At 32.5% G+C, this 16,125-nt stretch overlaps 1 protein-coding gene across 1 annotated transcript in view; it reads right to left on the bottom strand.

The window, feature by feature from the left end:
* Nucleotides 1-2,523: 2,523 nt before the first annotated feature.
* ST8SIA4 (ST8 alpha-N-acetyl-neuraminide alpha-2,8-sialyltransferase 4) overlaps nucleotides 2,524-16,125 on the bottom strand; it is a 94,947-nt gene continuing 81,345 nt past the window's right edge. Inside the window, exon 5 of the mRNA XM_079145893.1 lies at nucleotides 2,524-6,621. Within this exon, the coding sequence (XP_079002019.1) occupies nucleotides 6,339-6,621 (283 nt within the window). The 3' untranslated portion in view covers nucleotides 2,524-6,338. The remainder of the gene's footprint in view (nucleotides 6,622-16,125) is intronic.

The raw sequence follows: 16,125 nt of genomic DNA, 5'->3' as shown, positions 1-16,125 counted from the left end.
TAAAATAAAATAATTGTGCTGTTTTGAGACAGTGATCATTAATACTTTTCCAAGTCTAAGTTACATGTTCTTTCTATATATGTACCTATACTTCTCATCTGTGCTCATTAAATAATAATATCTTCAGTAACAGTTTCCCAGGGAAATTCTTACCAGTTAAGAGAAGGCAGCATCAAATGTGACTGTTAAGAGGGTGGGCCCTGAAGTCAGTGGGCTCCAGTTTTGGCTGTCTCCCTTTTGAGCTGTGTGACCTCAAACAAATCATATAACCTCTCCCTTAATCTTATCCATAAAATTGGAATACTTGCAGCACTCCTGTCATAGGCTTCTTATTGAAATTAAATCATTCCTACATATAAAGAATTCAGAATACAACTGGTCAGAGTGTGAACAATTTCAGTTTTGTTAAAATAGGAGAGTTGTGAATTGGTCTCATAAAATTTTGGATTATTATGAGCATGTAGTCGGTCTATTTTACACTAACAGTATAAACCTTAAGACATCAAATTACATTGATTTAGTCACTTGGAACTAACAAAATTTCTTCAAAAACTTAGAAAGGCTTATTTCAATACATTGGCAGAATTTGTGCTTAATAAAATGAATGCAAATTATTTTGTATTGTAATACCTGTATTTTAAATTTATACAAACAAATATGGGAACAAGGAAACTTATTTTTATACAATGCAATAACAATAAATATATTATAAGGATAATGTTTGCCTAGTTTTTAATTCCAGGAAAAAAATGAAAAAAAATGCCATATAATTACACTTCTTAAAATATGTATTGAAGATGTAATTCATTTTGGTGTTCTTCAAAAATTTAATTTTGTAACTGTCCTACTCTCAGAGTTTGCAGTGTACAATAGTGTCTTTTTAATTCCTAAAAGTATTTTGAATTGTGTGAGAAAATGTCATTCCTTTGGAAAGCCTGTTGAACAACAGCAGACTATAGAGAAAGATTATAGCAAATCTAGCCACAATCTCAGAGAAAAACAAACCTAAATCTATTCAAAAGAATAAATATTTGGGGACTGGTGGTGTGGTTCAGTAGTAGAGTGCTTTCCTAGCATTGCATGAGGCACTGAGTTTGATCCTGACACCACAAAAATAAATAAATAAATATTGTACTCAATATTTGACAGTAGGAAAAATAATTTTTAGTATTATTTTTTGGGGGGTTACTGGAGATGGAATTCAGAGGTCAATCCCACCCCTGGTGCTTTTTACTTTTTATATTGAGATAGGGTCTTGCTAAATTGCTCAGGCTGGCCTTGAATTTGAGATCCTCTTGCCTCATTCTTCCAAGTAGCTGGGATTACAAACCTGCACCACCATATTCAGTTTAACATTGCTTTTTTGAAAACTAATTGAAAGTGACCAAAACTCACCAAAATCCTGAAAGATGTTCTGAAACATCAGTAAATGGAGTTCTACATGATGAGCTCTGATCATACTCCAAGAACAGAGAGGAACTGTTCATTGTTTATGAATCTTTGAAGGTAAAACATAATAATACATATATAAAAATAACATCTATGCTAATTTATCATTATTAATAGTTTCTTATTGGTCTATAAGCAAGTTTCAAAATTACAGAATGCTGAAAGAGATCTCATGAAATTAGTTAAAATATTCTTTAGGATACAGTGTAGCAAATGAAAACATGGATGGGCAAATATGAAAAGCCACGAAAGAAGATTTAAGTATACAGTTGTTCAAAATCATCCCACAGAAGGCCAACTGCAACGAGTAGCAATTTGCAGATGAAATCACAAAAAGGGCAGTCCAAGAATATATGTATAAGGAATCATTGCCCTCTTCGGCCCTGAATCTGAAATGACTCAGTTACTTTAGTCAGAAGAGTATAATTTGGATATAAATGAATATTGTTTTTGTAATGCTCCATTCCCCAAACCACAAACAAAATGTACTATACAAAAAATTGTTAAGGATTTTCTGATGTTCCTGTTTCTACTGGTCTTATTCATATTCCCATGCACAAACTTTGATATAAAATGTTTAACCTAATTATTGATAACTGTGGTTGAAGGGAAAGGAAGACAAAAGCATCAATAAACGATTATTAAAAATGATTACCTAGTATTCACATATCAAGTGGACATAAGGGCTTGAATATAAGAAGCAAGAGAAAAATTGAAAAAAGGGAATTTAATTTATTTTACAATTTTACAAATGGTGAAACAATAATACCCAGTTATTATACACAGATGATAGGAAAACAGTGTTGAACAGAATGAACCTGACAGAAAAAAATCCCATCTCTTAATTCCACAAATAAACGATCTAAGAAATACTCAGTGGCAATTATCCTGTGCAGCAATGCTATCTCTGTAAACTGATATTTTTTCCTGCTATATACATTTGAAACACTTGTGCTTTTGCCTACACAAAGAAATAGTATCTATTAAAAGGTGCTACTTAAATGAGAAACACAAGGCCTGGAGTCACAATCTGAAAACTGCAATTCAAATAAATACACTGCCAGCTTGAAGACCTTTTCTTTTCTTTTCTTTTTTTTTTTTTTTTTTTTTTTTTTTTTTAAAAAGATTTGGACACATTAGTCCCTCATTTTAACTTTAGGTATGAACACAGAATTCAGTTTTAAAGTAGGTCTCTCTTAAAGCAGATTAGTTACTGAAGTCTCAAAAGAACTTCTTTATTCCCAAGTGGTCTAATATCTCCAGGGTTGTTCACAGTGCAGACCCTGAAGATGTTAACATAACACAAATCTAGTGTGTAAGTTTTACAGACTCAGTGTGTATACACACAAATACACATATATAACATTGTATATATGTTTCACACATGTCTATTTGTACTATATAGATATACCTATAGCACATATATAATAAAGTATCTATTTCTAGGTGGGCTTTATTGGGATTTTTTAAAACACAAACAATAACCCTCACTCAATTGTTTAAAACATTGGTATATTGATAATGTTTGATGGGGAAACTTCCAAACTTGTAGAGATAACAACTAACTATACATAACTCTTCCCACACCCCTTCCACAATTACAGATAGTTCTTATGATAACCACATGAAAACAATTCTTTCATGAACCAAATACAACATTATGTGTATTATGACTAACTGACTCAATTAGAAATAAATTACTTTGTTCACCCTTTTCCTGTGTAGTAGCTTAGTAACGAGTTGGTATGTACACTACCCCTAGCATTATTTAAATTAATCACTTCTATAAGCATATATGTAAAAATTCCCATTAACCATTGATATACAATTCATATGATATACAATACATGAAGACATTTGAATGCCCAGCACCTTCTTTCAGTTAGAAAATCTTCCACAGTAGTTTCATCAGTCCTGTGGGCTGAATCATTAGATTTGCCCAGAAAAATCTATTACTGACTCACTTGTTATTTCAGCAAATTAACATTAACTATAGAACAGGCTAGGTAATAATGATGAAATATTTCCATGGCCTATTCATGTCAACAGCACAGTAACACCATGTTACCTAAATGACAGGAGTATTTCACAATCAGCTGCCTGAGCATTGCCAGGTACAGGGTTAAATCATGAAAAATAAGTAAAAAATTAAAGCTGTAAATATAAGATAGTTTCAAAAGAAAAAAGAATACCCAGTATTTCAAGTATATATTTATAATTTGATTTTGCTCTGATCCCATATGCCCCCTTGTTGGTTAAATCTCAACTCTTTGTTAGTCTTGCTGTTAGTCTTCAATGATCTCCTTGCCCTATCCTTATAAGAAGGCCACAGTAGATATTGAAGGGGGAAGGCAGATGGATAGGTATATACAATAGGGAATGGAATACACTTGTGCATTTGCCTTCTTTGAACACTAAATACCTTTAATTGAATTCTTTCTTGAGTATTGAAAGTTCCCTGAGATGAACAAAAATAGTCTCAGTCAATACTGAAGCCCTTTTTTTTATGGTGAACATTTTCAGAACTGGGCAAGTATTTAGAGAACAGAAAGGGTAGGGTAACAAAGCAGAGTGAAGAAGCTAAAAAGGCACTACCCAATACATCTATGAGATAAACATTAATGCACAGAACAGTGAATGGCTGAAATGTGTTGGCTGTGGCCTTAAAATTATTTAAGTACATTTGCTGAAAATGCAGTAAAAATGGCAAGGTACCTTGCTGTTGCTTTTTAAGACATACTTTGAATGAACATCAAGTTGGATTTTACCTGTAAGGATTTACTTGTGACTTCTAGATTTCTATTGAATTCAAGTTAAAGACTACTGAAACAATTTATTATGTGCAAACCGTCCAAACTGAGATTCAATTCTACTTTTCATTTATTAAATAAGTCATACTTTATGAAAAGATTCTACTTTTCATTTGTTAGATAAATCATGCTTTTCAAGTTTACCTTCAAAACATGTGCATTTTTTAAAAAAGTTTCAATAGATAAGAGATTCAATGATAAAAGTACATTAAAGTTCTATTCATTTTTAGCTATGAATCTCCCATATGTGGTCCATTTTGCTTTCTTGGGGACACATGGATCCTAAGAAAATATAGTCTTCTGTATCCCAAAGTTCTACCTTGTTTTTTATAACAGTAACATATCATTAAAAATATTAAGAACTATACTACTCTGAATATCCTATACCATAATAGCATGAATATACATATATATTTGTGTGTGTATATATATATATATATATATATAATTCATGCTTTTATTCAATTCTCACATTGCCTTCCTAGGACAGAAACAAAACAAACATATTCCTCATGCTATTTCTTCTTTCCTCAGTGCCTTCCCCAAGAAACAAGAAGTCATATAAGTTAGTTCATGCCAAAGAAGAAGTGAGAACACAGTGTTTCTGCTTTCTGAAGAAACAATTTACCATCAGAATTACCTACCAGTGTAGTATAAGTTTTAAGAAAACTAACTCATTGACCCATTCTGTTATATATTATGCTGTTTTAAATCACCTTATGAAAAACTTTAGTTTCTTTAAAAACACATTCAGAAAGAATGTGATTAAATTTGCAGAAAACTAGTGGTCAATTGAATTCATTTTAAGTGCAAAACGCTGACACAGTTTCATTGTTAAACCTCTTAACATTAATCATCTCTGCTATGAAAATGTTCTATTAATCATGTTATTTTTGCACTAAGTATGATACAAAGAGCATATCAATCTTTGTCTTTGAATCATAGGGGAATATTAAAGAGCTAGAAGTCACATTTCAGCTATATCAAACATTTATTCTAAAGGGCAAAATGTTTCCACACATTTATTACTAAATGAAGAAGGTATGGAAGATTTCCCTCCAATAAAAATAAAGTTTGACTTTGGAAATTTTAAAATATTTAGAGATAATTTTCCCGTTAGTAGCATAATAATATATTCATCTTCATGAAAGGAGAATGGTATGTTGTGTAGAAACATGAGTATAATCTTTGGTACCTAAAGTGCTTTTTTTTTTTTTTTTCCTGCTAATTTTACCATTTCAGATGACCTGGAACATCTTTCCTTTAAAATGGTCCAGTAATACTGAGTGGTACAGTTTAGCTGGTACCTTCTACACCACTGGAAATTAATCTGGAGGTTTAGAGTTGCGCAAAATAAAACTTAAAAAAATAAAAACTGTGTGATTGTTCTTTAAAATTATGAGAACTTTAGAAATGATTACTTGACATTTATTTTTTTCATTCATATGTATTTCCCATTTCTGTTTCTCAGAAAGGATTTCTGAGTATCCCAATACCTAAATCAAAAGAGACTTCAGAAGACCGCCATGCTCCCCCCAAAGAAATCTAAAAACACAAACAAAAACATAACATTCATGATCAGACTCAGAGTCCTGACTGAAGGCATTCTTTTGAGTTGTCTAATCTTACAGATTTCACTGCTCAAATTGTTCCATCTTGATTTCTGCTGATAAGAACAATTTCATTTCCCAAGGGCTGAGTTGTGTTCCTGGGTTCTCCTCTTCTCATGTGCTTTGCTTTGCAGCGGCAGCCCAAAAGTGATGAACATATTTGCTTTGCTAATTAATGACAAATGCATTGTTTGATCTTGTAAACACTACTGATTATACATTCAAACTGTATTCTTAGTGGAAGTGGCACTTACTAGGACCCTTGAAGTCAAAATGTTTAATTTTTAGAGCACTTTGCAGGTATTTCATCAGCTGGTAGTGGATTTCACATGAATTTCCTTTATCAGTCTTTCAGTTAATTGGTGAATGCTGAAACCCAGACTTGTTTGGGATCCTGTTTTCAAATCTTCAGAAGCATCTTCATAAAAGAAGTGCATATTCAGTTTGCTTGTATGTTTTAAAATGTGCTTTATTGCTTTATACACTTCCCTGTTGTCAATTTTAGAGCTCCTCTGTTATGTAGCACATTTAATGTTTTGAATTCTAATGGCATTCTGTGAGGACTCGCATTGGAAAAGTACCTATATTTTAAGTCATCGTAGTAATGATATTTGACAGCTTTTCCATTTAAATCCTTAGGGAATGGCCAGAATCCATACAGGTGAATTTCATCACAGAATCTTGTGGCAAGTGTATACATGAGGAGTCCTGTGCTGGGTCTTTTTATGGGAACTTTGTTTGTTAGCCAGTAACTGGAAGAAAAAAACACACACACACACACACAACAGAAGAGTTTAGAGAGAGAGGCAACATATTACAGCGAGTAAATACTACATAGAAAATTTTAAAAGCACCCCAGAGACTAATATTTTGAATGATTACTGAAAAAAAGTAGCAATTTAAACATTTAGAAATTTTATACTCTTATTCTATGGTTTCTTTATTTTCTTGCCTATTTCGATGTGCCTATTCTAGTTAGAGAATCTAAAATGTAGGTAAGTATTATTCTAAAATCTCACATTCAAAATGAATTACTAGCAAACAATATACTGAATAGAATCTTGTCGGGGTTAAATCTGACTGGGAATATGCACAATGATTGGGTAGAGATTAATCCTCCTAGAAAAAACGATTTGAAACTATCACCTATATATGTCAACAAATCTAAAAACCCAATCAAATAAATGCTTTGTGTGCATTAGGCCAACTGACTTTTCTAACTCCAATTATAAAAATCACACTTTAATAAAGCATACTAAAGCAAATTAAAAATATTTTTTAATTGAAGTCAAAATAACAAAAACACAAATAAAGTAAAGTAGTAGAATAACTAATAAAATACTATACCACAGTTTTACATCTTGTAAATGTAGGTAAAATGTATTTCAATGTTGATAAATATTTTATAGTATCCATTTATGGAGAAAAAATTCAAAATATTCAGATCCATTACTTATACCAAACTTTATTGGCCTATAAAGCATGCAAACTCCCAAGTTAATCATCACTTCTGAAAGGCAGGGGGTTTCCAGTATTTCTTGATATATTCATTTTCTTAAAGACAGTCACTAATGTGAAAACAATTGAAAGGGGAAGAGTATGAATTTTCACTTACTTCAAAAGTTGACTACTTGCAAATACAACAAACTCAATATACATTTTTTTTAAATTTTCATTTTCACTGTTATCTCTTATGTGGGGAAATATATATTCTGCATACAAATGTAAGTGGAGGAAAACATTAGATCCTGGTCATTGTTACATTTCATATACTTTGATTTCACATAAAATTCTTTTTCTAGTTTTAAAAAAATTCTTATGAAGTTTACCAAGGGAACTTGGTATTGAATAAGGAAACTTTTGAAAAGTCATTTCACACCAATTGCTTATAAAAATATTTTCAAACTTCACCTGAAACATCCCAAACAGGGAGAACATATTTAGTCATCATGATACTCTTTTTTATAAAGCCATGTATTCCAAACAGGATTGACTTTACACATTTTTTATTTCTTTCTCATTTGAGAATGCGATGGGCTAAATATTCTGAGCTCTGAAAAATACCTTATGAAACTTGTTTTCACAATTGTTTTGAGAAAGCTGTTCTCAGTAAAGATTTATAAGAAATGTTTAAAAATTTTCTTATCTAATGGCAGCCAAAGTTAAAATCATGAAAACCACAGACAGCAATTTCATGCAAGGAGCATAGTTAAGGTCCAGTTTGAAGACTTTGAAGAAACTAATGTGGGCAGAAGATCCCCTGGCACTGAAAAAGTTGGTGTTCTTAACATGAAACTATTATAGGTAAGTTTTACCAAAGTAATTTGTGTATGGTTATAAACATCCTGTGATGAAGTTGGTTAGTTAAAAAAGGCATCCATTTATAAGTTTGTAAGTTAAACTAAGTCATTTCAAATGCAAAAAATAAACCTGATTATTTGATTATTAACACCATGAAATGTCAATCATTGAAAATAATCTGGCAGTACAAGAGTTATGCTGAATTATTTCTTTTCTTTTCTTTTTCTTTCTTTCTTTTTTTTTTCCCCCCCTTTTTGGTACTAGGAACTGAACTCAAAGACACTCCATCACTGAGCCTCATCCCCAGTCCTATTTTGTATTTTATTTAGAGACAGGGTCTCACGGAGTTACTTAGTGCTTCGCTTTTGCTGAGGCTGGCTTTGAGCCGGAGATCCTCCTGCCTCAGCCTCCCAAGCTGCTGGGATTATGTGTGTGTACCACTGTGCCTAGCTATGCTTAATTATTTCTAAAGGGGGAAAACAAACAAACAAACACTATTAGCAGGAAATAATATGGTTCTTCATTACTTGCATGGAACTCTAAGGTCTTATTATCATTAAATGATTTCCATTTCTTAATTTTACGTATTTCCTAGAAGTCCTCATAACCATGGATGGATACTGACAAACACCAAAGCAACTTTTACACAGAATACAAAACGGTAACTGCAATGACAGAAAGAAATATTCAAACAAAGTGTTCATTTAAATTCTTCACACTAGTTTCAGAAATGTGCAATCACTCAGCCTTTTTTGGTCCATGGCATCTTATTAGATATCACAATCACAAAACCAGTAAAATGTCTTGGAAATGAAACTCTGGGGCAAAGCATCCTATTTGAAAAAAACACATAGAGAAACTTTAGAAATTTGGAATATTGTTCCAAATGTACTGATCTGTACATTTAATACAGAAGATAAATTAATCCAGCTTTACAAACACTAACATAAGGAGAAAGTAAATTTTATGAGGCTTGGCATGCAGTAATTTGTATTTCAATGTGAATCACTCTAATTCAGTGAAAGTGTTCTAATTTTAATCTCAAATTTATATATTTTATCTTGTTTAAAATTTAGCAATGTTTCAGCAAATAATTTAGCCATATAAGTATCTATTTTACATAAATTGGTTTTAGAATTATTAAATCAATGTAGGTTTCCTGGAGATAATTTGAAGAAGAAAAGAAATGTATGAAGACAATTATTACCCATAATACAACTATGCAGAGATAATTGCTGCTACAGCATCTCTTTCATTTCACTTTTCCAGCTGATTTGGATCTTACTATGTATTCTATTCATTCATAGACATATAAGGATATTTTTCATCGCTATGCAGTTTGATTTCAGGTATTATTGCCTTCCTTTCCCCCTCCCTTCTCTCTTTCTGCCCCCTCCTTCTTCCTTCCTTTCTTCTTTCCTTCTATCCTTCTCTTTTGCTTTATTATTATGAGTCACTCCTACCGAATGAAACAAATTTGTTTTGAATTTTGTGTGTAAATTGAACATGTGTAACTTTTTTATAAGTGTGGTATCCTCTATAGATCTTACTATTCCCAGCATGGAATCTGTGTACTTGCTAAGCCAGAAGTCTCATCTATTCTTCCTCCGATGTAATAATTGTAGTTCTTCCTTCAAACAAACTCAAACCTTGGAATGTTCTATCTACCAAATCATTGTGCCATAGAAGACCACGTTTATAGACAGAAAACAAGGGTTTGGATCTGTCATGTGATGGCTGTTGGTCCTTAGAAAAGTTGCCTTTTACTGTTGCCTTTTACTGGACATTAGTCAACAATATTTTACATAGAAGATTGTTGCAATAATGTAAAAGAGATGGTAAATGTAAATAAATACAGCATAAAGCTTGACACATAGTAAGTGAAAATTGACTCGACGTTCTCTGTAACAAGCCATTCATCAATCTCACACATAAATCCCACTTCTCACTTGCAAATTACATATTGGTAGACAATTGTGGTCATACCATTGAACCTCAAAGAACATGTTTCCTTGGTTGAGAAACATAAGTATTTGTTTCTATGTCTTGGGGTTTCCTCTAGCTGTAAGATTTTTTTTTTTAAACCAGGGATTGAACCCAGAGGTACTGAACCCCTAAACCACATCCTTGTCCCTTTTTAAATTTTGAGACAGAGTCTTAGAAAGTTGCTTAGGGTCTTGCTAAGTTCCTGAGGCTGGCTTTGTACTTGCAATCTTCTTGCCTAAGCCTCCCAAGCCACTGGGATTACAGGTGTCCACCACAAAAGATGCTTATTGTGGTTCAGAATCTCTTCTCTTCATACAACTGTAATAGAGTTTTATTCCTCCTCTGCTTCCACCTCATCATGTGTTCCTTTACGTTCTTTTAGGTTGTATATAATGCAAAGCCAAGAAGGCACTTCATAAACCTTGATTTTAAAACCAGTAATCTTTTAGGGTTCTTTTCATCATAAAATCAGATGATAATCACCTGATGAGTCAAAGTAGCAGATGATTTCAAGCAAGCACAATTTTAACAAAAGAAAAGCAAAAAATGTTACATTAACAACACTGACTGTACTGTTGAGAATTTACACACAAAATATTGGTAAGAACAAAGGATTAATTTGAATTCGTATTTATATAATAAAGTCTAAAAATTTAGAAATTGTGTAATTATCCTTTTTAAGATACAGTTGTTCTTTAAAATATGACAATTACTAGGAGAACTCAAATACAGAGGAGGATATCTCACCTTGCTAATGCTTATAATTTAATCTTATATTACATGTAAGTTTCTCTTCATGAGCTCAGAAATTTTTTCTGTAATATGAGATGAAGCAAAAAACAGTACATATTTGTGCTCTTAGTTCATAGAATTCCCCTTTATTTCTCCTCTTGGAACTTATATTTATATTTGGTTCCATACAAAACTCTGTCTAAGTAAATAACATGACTTCCAACTCTAATACATCTATAGAAACTTGAGATATTATAAAGAATTAGCTTTCTATATTTATCTTTGTAGAGGATACCCACATGTCCCAAACTCTACACTCCACCTCCAGAAAGTTAGTGTGTCCCATATCATGTCCCTTCCCACTAAGAATGCAAGCATGGAGAAATAAATAAATTTAATTATGTGAAATTTCATCTTCTTTCTTTGCCAATATATTTGTTCATATGAGAAATATAAGTGCATCAACTATAAAATAAAATGTAATTCAGTCAAACTGTTAAAAATAACCCTTTAGCTGGGCACAGTGGCAAATGCTATAATTCTAGTGGCTTGAGAAACTGAGGCAGGATGGCAAGTACAAAGCCAGCCTCAGCAACTTATCCAGCCCCTAAGTAATGTGGGGAGACCCTGTCTCAAAATAGAAAATAAAAAGGGCTGGAATGTGGCTCAGTAGCTAAGCCCTTGGGTCAATTGCTGGTACCAAATAAATAAGTCTTTAATTACATTCCTGGTCTCTAGTATACTACACAAAAGGAATATGTTTTTAAGTGCATAAAGCAAGATTGTTTGGAAGTTATTTGGGCAAAATTCATGATACATTTAGATATTAGATGGCCAACACTACCAAAAACCAAGGTTGACAATCAGTTCTTTAAAGAAAAATAGAAGTTCCAGTAAAGTGTTTATTGAGAATAATTCAACCATGAATTAATCCTTACATTATGCCAGCAAAGCAAGAATGGATGGAACTAAAATATTTTTCTGATGTAAAGAAACAAAGGAAAATGGCATATTTATTGTGACTTGGAAAAATAAGGGTAACAGGGGTTAAAAAGATAAGCAATTCATTAAAAGTGATGATAATAATAATTATTTGAAGTGGACTAGAGACTGTTAAGAGCTGTACCTATGTTCCTTTCCTTTCTTTTCTTTTCCATTTACTTCTCAGCACAAACCTCATGAGTAGTTGTTATTTCACAAAGGAAGACACTGAGGCTTGGTGGACAGGGAAGTTTAAATAGGCAGATTAAGCTTCTAGAAATTGCAAGTCACAAGACCAGAATGTAAGTTTACACCTACCTCCCTGTAATGATTTCAATTTTCGCTAATAAGAATTTGGACTCTTCAGCTTCTTAAGAACATTCAGCATGAAACAGCAAGTCTTTGGTACTATTTTCGCATAGTGTTCATTGGGTAAATAATAAAGATCGGTGTGGCATTATGGTGATTAATAGATTAGCATCAATAGTAAGGCTCTTTACACATAGGGCTTTTTTGTTGTTGTTTGTTTGTTTACAATTTTATTTCAGAGGTAAATATGACTCAACTAATAGTGAACCCACTTTTCCCAATGCACACACTCAAAATTGTTTGAAGTCAGAAGAGGATTTTGTGGTTTCAATATATAATTTGCTTAACCACATTGCAAATGCCAGGGGCAGGGACATTGTATCAAAGGGTAAGAATTTCCCTGCAGATATGAATAGTGCTTCTTAAGGTATTTTGAAGTGTAATTACAATGAAAGCAGAAATTTATAACCTCACATGTCATTTATTGACATTTTTCCTGTGTGCCCTTTGTATACAGAGCTCTGTATTAAGTAGGAAATAAAAAGAAAATAGGCAGAAGTCCTTCATATAATAAAATTTTTATCAAAATTAGAAGCCAAATTCATTAAAGGTAGAGGATTCAAGGAATGGAGAAGGGGCTGGAGATACTGTTTTAGACTCAGTATTCTGTATATAGTCTAGATTCAAATATGAATTCTATATGACAGTCTATTCATAGTCAATCTCTATATTGCACTTGGTAAATATGTAAGCTATTTGATATCTACCATAGGAACCAAGCTTTGCTCTTAGTTCTGGATAACACTCCTCTTTTGTTTTGTTTTGTTTTGTTTTGTTTAATGTGACTATGAACATTGTCAAGTTGACTGCAGGTACAGTGGTAAGAAATTTTGGATTGGCCTATAGTGCATTGGTTTTACAAAGTGTCTCATATTTTATTAGTGAACACATAATTCTCATAATTATGATATTAATAATTATTTTTAATTATAGTTTCAAAGTACTTTTACCTGATCCTCAAAAAATCTTGTGATATTGTATACACAGTTCTCTATAGGATACATAGTTCTCTCTACTTGATAGAAAGTAAATTTGTTCTTCAAGAAGTGGAATAACTTATCAATTTGCTCTGTCAATAAACTGTACATTGATAAGCCAGTAAGGGCTTAATAGCAGACACTGGGTAGCAGGGAGAAAGGTCTACCAATTTGTAGCATTTTGCTTTCCATGGTGTGTGTATGCCTCTCATTGCTGATTTCAAACTACTAACCTACTTCAATGCACACTTCTTTGGAACGAGAGGCACAACTGTAGCAAACCAGTGCAAGCCAGCTTCTGCACACCACTGAGAGTAGAGATAGGAAATCTTGCTCCTGACTGACTCATAGCACTACAATTTTTGAACAACAACAACCACAAAAATCAACATAAAGTAAACTTTTCTTACAAAAATTTTCACATATTAGTTGATTACCTCATTTGTAAAGAGGGAAAATGAGGTGGATGGTATAACTGTCACCTTTGTAAAATAGCTTCACTACTTATTAATAGGAAGTTTTAACATTATCATCTAATGTAAATGGAGGACATGAATGATGCTTTTGTTTTTGTCTAATAATGTTTAGTACAATGCTGAATACACAGGAGGTACTTAGTATGCACTTTTAAAATTTATTTTAGCTGGCATTTTAGGGATTTATGGTGTTAGTAAAATGGAACCCATATATGATTTGGTCATCTCAATATTCAGTTGTGGGAAAACATTGCAAGATATAGAGTCTGGGCTTGCTCTAACTAAATATGTAATATTGAGCAAGTCATCAAACATATTCAGTCTCATTTTACATAAAAATAAGTTTCTTAGTATAATATCACCACATGTAAAACTTTCATTTATAAGGAATTCAAATTCAGATTGCGGGAGTTTGGAGTTGGTCCAACTGTAGCAGGAATCTAATCTTTTTGTCTTGTTCCTACTTCCTAATTACTCCTATTTTATATGACATAACGTGCAGTATTGTTCCTCAGTCACATTATACAACTATTTGATAAAATCATTCCTACTGAAAAACTTAACATTGTTTCCAGCTTCCTATAGTGCCTATAAGAGGTCATAAAATACCCTCTACTCAAAAATTCATGATAAATTAATTTTTTATTTTTCTAAAAATTGAAAAATGTTCCATTATATCTTCAAATATAAAGATAATGATAGAGAATGATGTAACAGGAAAATTGAATCTGAGAATGAGAGAAATTAAACAAAAATACCCACAGGGAATCCTCTATGCTTCATTTACATGTCAAAATCCTTAAGGGAAATAAAATGGATCACTCCAAACTACATCAATGATTTAAGTTATCAAATTTTGGCTAGATTTTGGTAAAAACCTTTTTTTTTTTTTTTTTAAGGTCATCATCCACAGAACAATTCTAACTGCATTTAAGAACATATCTTTGGGGAGTTCTCAAAGATTATTCTTAAAAGCTGAAATTGGTCAATGGAAGCTCCAGCAAAAAATAAAATAGCTGTCATGACCACAAGTTTTAATGACCTTCTCTTTTTTAAGAGAAAACTAAAACTCATAATCTAAACTACCAGAATGAGGAAGTAGTGATATGCAAAAAGAGAACTTCAGGAAACAGGATGGGCATGATGTTTTAGAGCACGTCGAGGGGGTTAAATGGGACTAACACTAAAATGTCTCATGCACATGACTCTTGTGATATAGGATCGCTTTTTGAAAATCAAAAATTCTGGAAACTTTATAGTTTTCCTATTAAGATTGAAAGGAAGTCATGTAATCCATTCATCATAGGGCATGGAGTCCTATAAATATAGACAAAATAATTCAAGAAGGAAGGGGGTTGGTGTGCAGGTAACCCAAAAACTTAGAAAAATAGATTAGGTAGTGGAAGCTGGAAATGATAGGGTGTTTACACATGTGTACACCCTGTTCCTTTACAATAAAATTTAGTCCACGCTGCTAATTTCAAACTACTAACCTGACCTCAGTGCATACTTCCTTGGGAAGAGATGCACAATCAACTGTAGCAAACCAGTACAAGCCAGATCCAGCACACCACTGACAGTAAAGAGAGATTAAATCTTGCTCCTGATCCATAGCACTACAAATTTTGAACAAGAAATTCAACATGAAGTAAACTTTCTGTACAAAAATTTGCACATATTAGACTTTGAGATTATACTTCCACATTTCCCAGTCAACAAAAGGACAGTGTCCTAATAAAAGTCTATTTTATTATGAAAACAAAGTGTAAACAACTCTTCTAATGACCTCATTTAAAATAATCTCGTTTTAGTTCAGTTTTGACTGTTTACAAATGGACCTGCCCAATTTACATCAATAGGTCAGGTTACATTAACCTCTCAGATAGGAGTTGTGCTAAAATCATTTCAAAAGGAGTAAAATGCTAACAAATGTAATCTATATTACAGTCAATAATGCAAAATTCTTGCTAACGAATGGTGCAAACATCAGAATTCTCAAAACCAAGTGAAAGAACAGAATTATGATAGCCATAAGCAAATTCTAAGTAATTCCTTAAAGCTTTTCAGCAAGTGTAAAACTAATAGCACTTGAGGAGGGCAGATACATTTAGACATTATTCTCTATTTTTATTTTACCTTAAAGGATCACATGCTGAAGAGACTGCCTATTTAGATAACTGTGTTATCTTTTGCATGACTTTATGACTCGATTTCAGGGCTTTCCATGTGCATATAACTTGAGAAAGGGGCTTTCAGCTGAGGGAAAATCCCATAAAGGAATGATGCCTAGGCAGTGCCAGGGATGCAGGTCTTGGGATCTAATTTACATTGCAACTCTGCCTGTCACTGGAAATACAGTAAATTCTCTTTGACAAATTAATTAGGGTATAATTTAAGTTGTTACCACTAAAAACTTTGATATGTAATATTTTTC

Source organism: Sciurus vulgaris (assembly GCF_902686455.1).
Source record: "Sciurus vulgaris genome assembly, chromosome: 6".
In the NCBI taxonomy this organism is placed as follows: Eukaryota; Metazoa; Chordata; class Mammalia; order Rodentia; family Sciuridae; genus Sciurus; species Sciurus vulgaris.
This window is presented reverse-complemented; position numbering and strand designations above follow the sequence as displayed.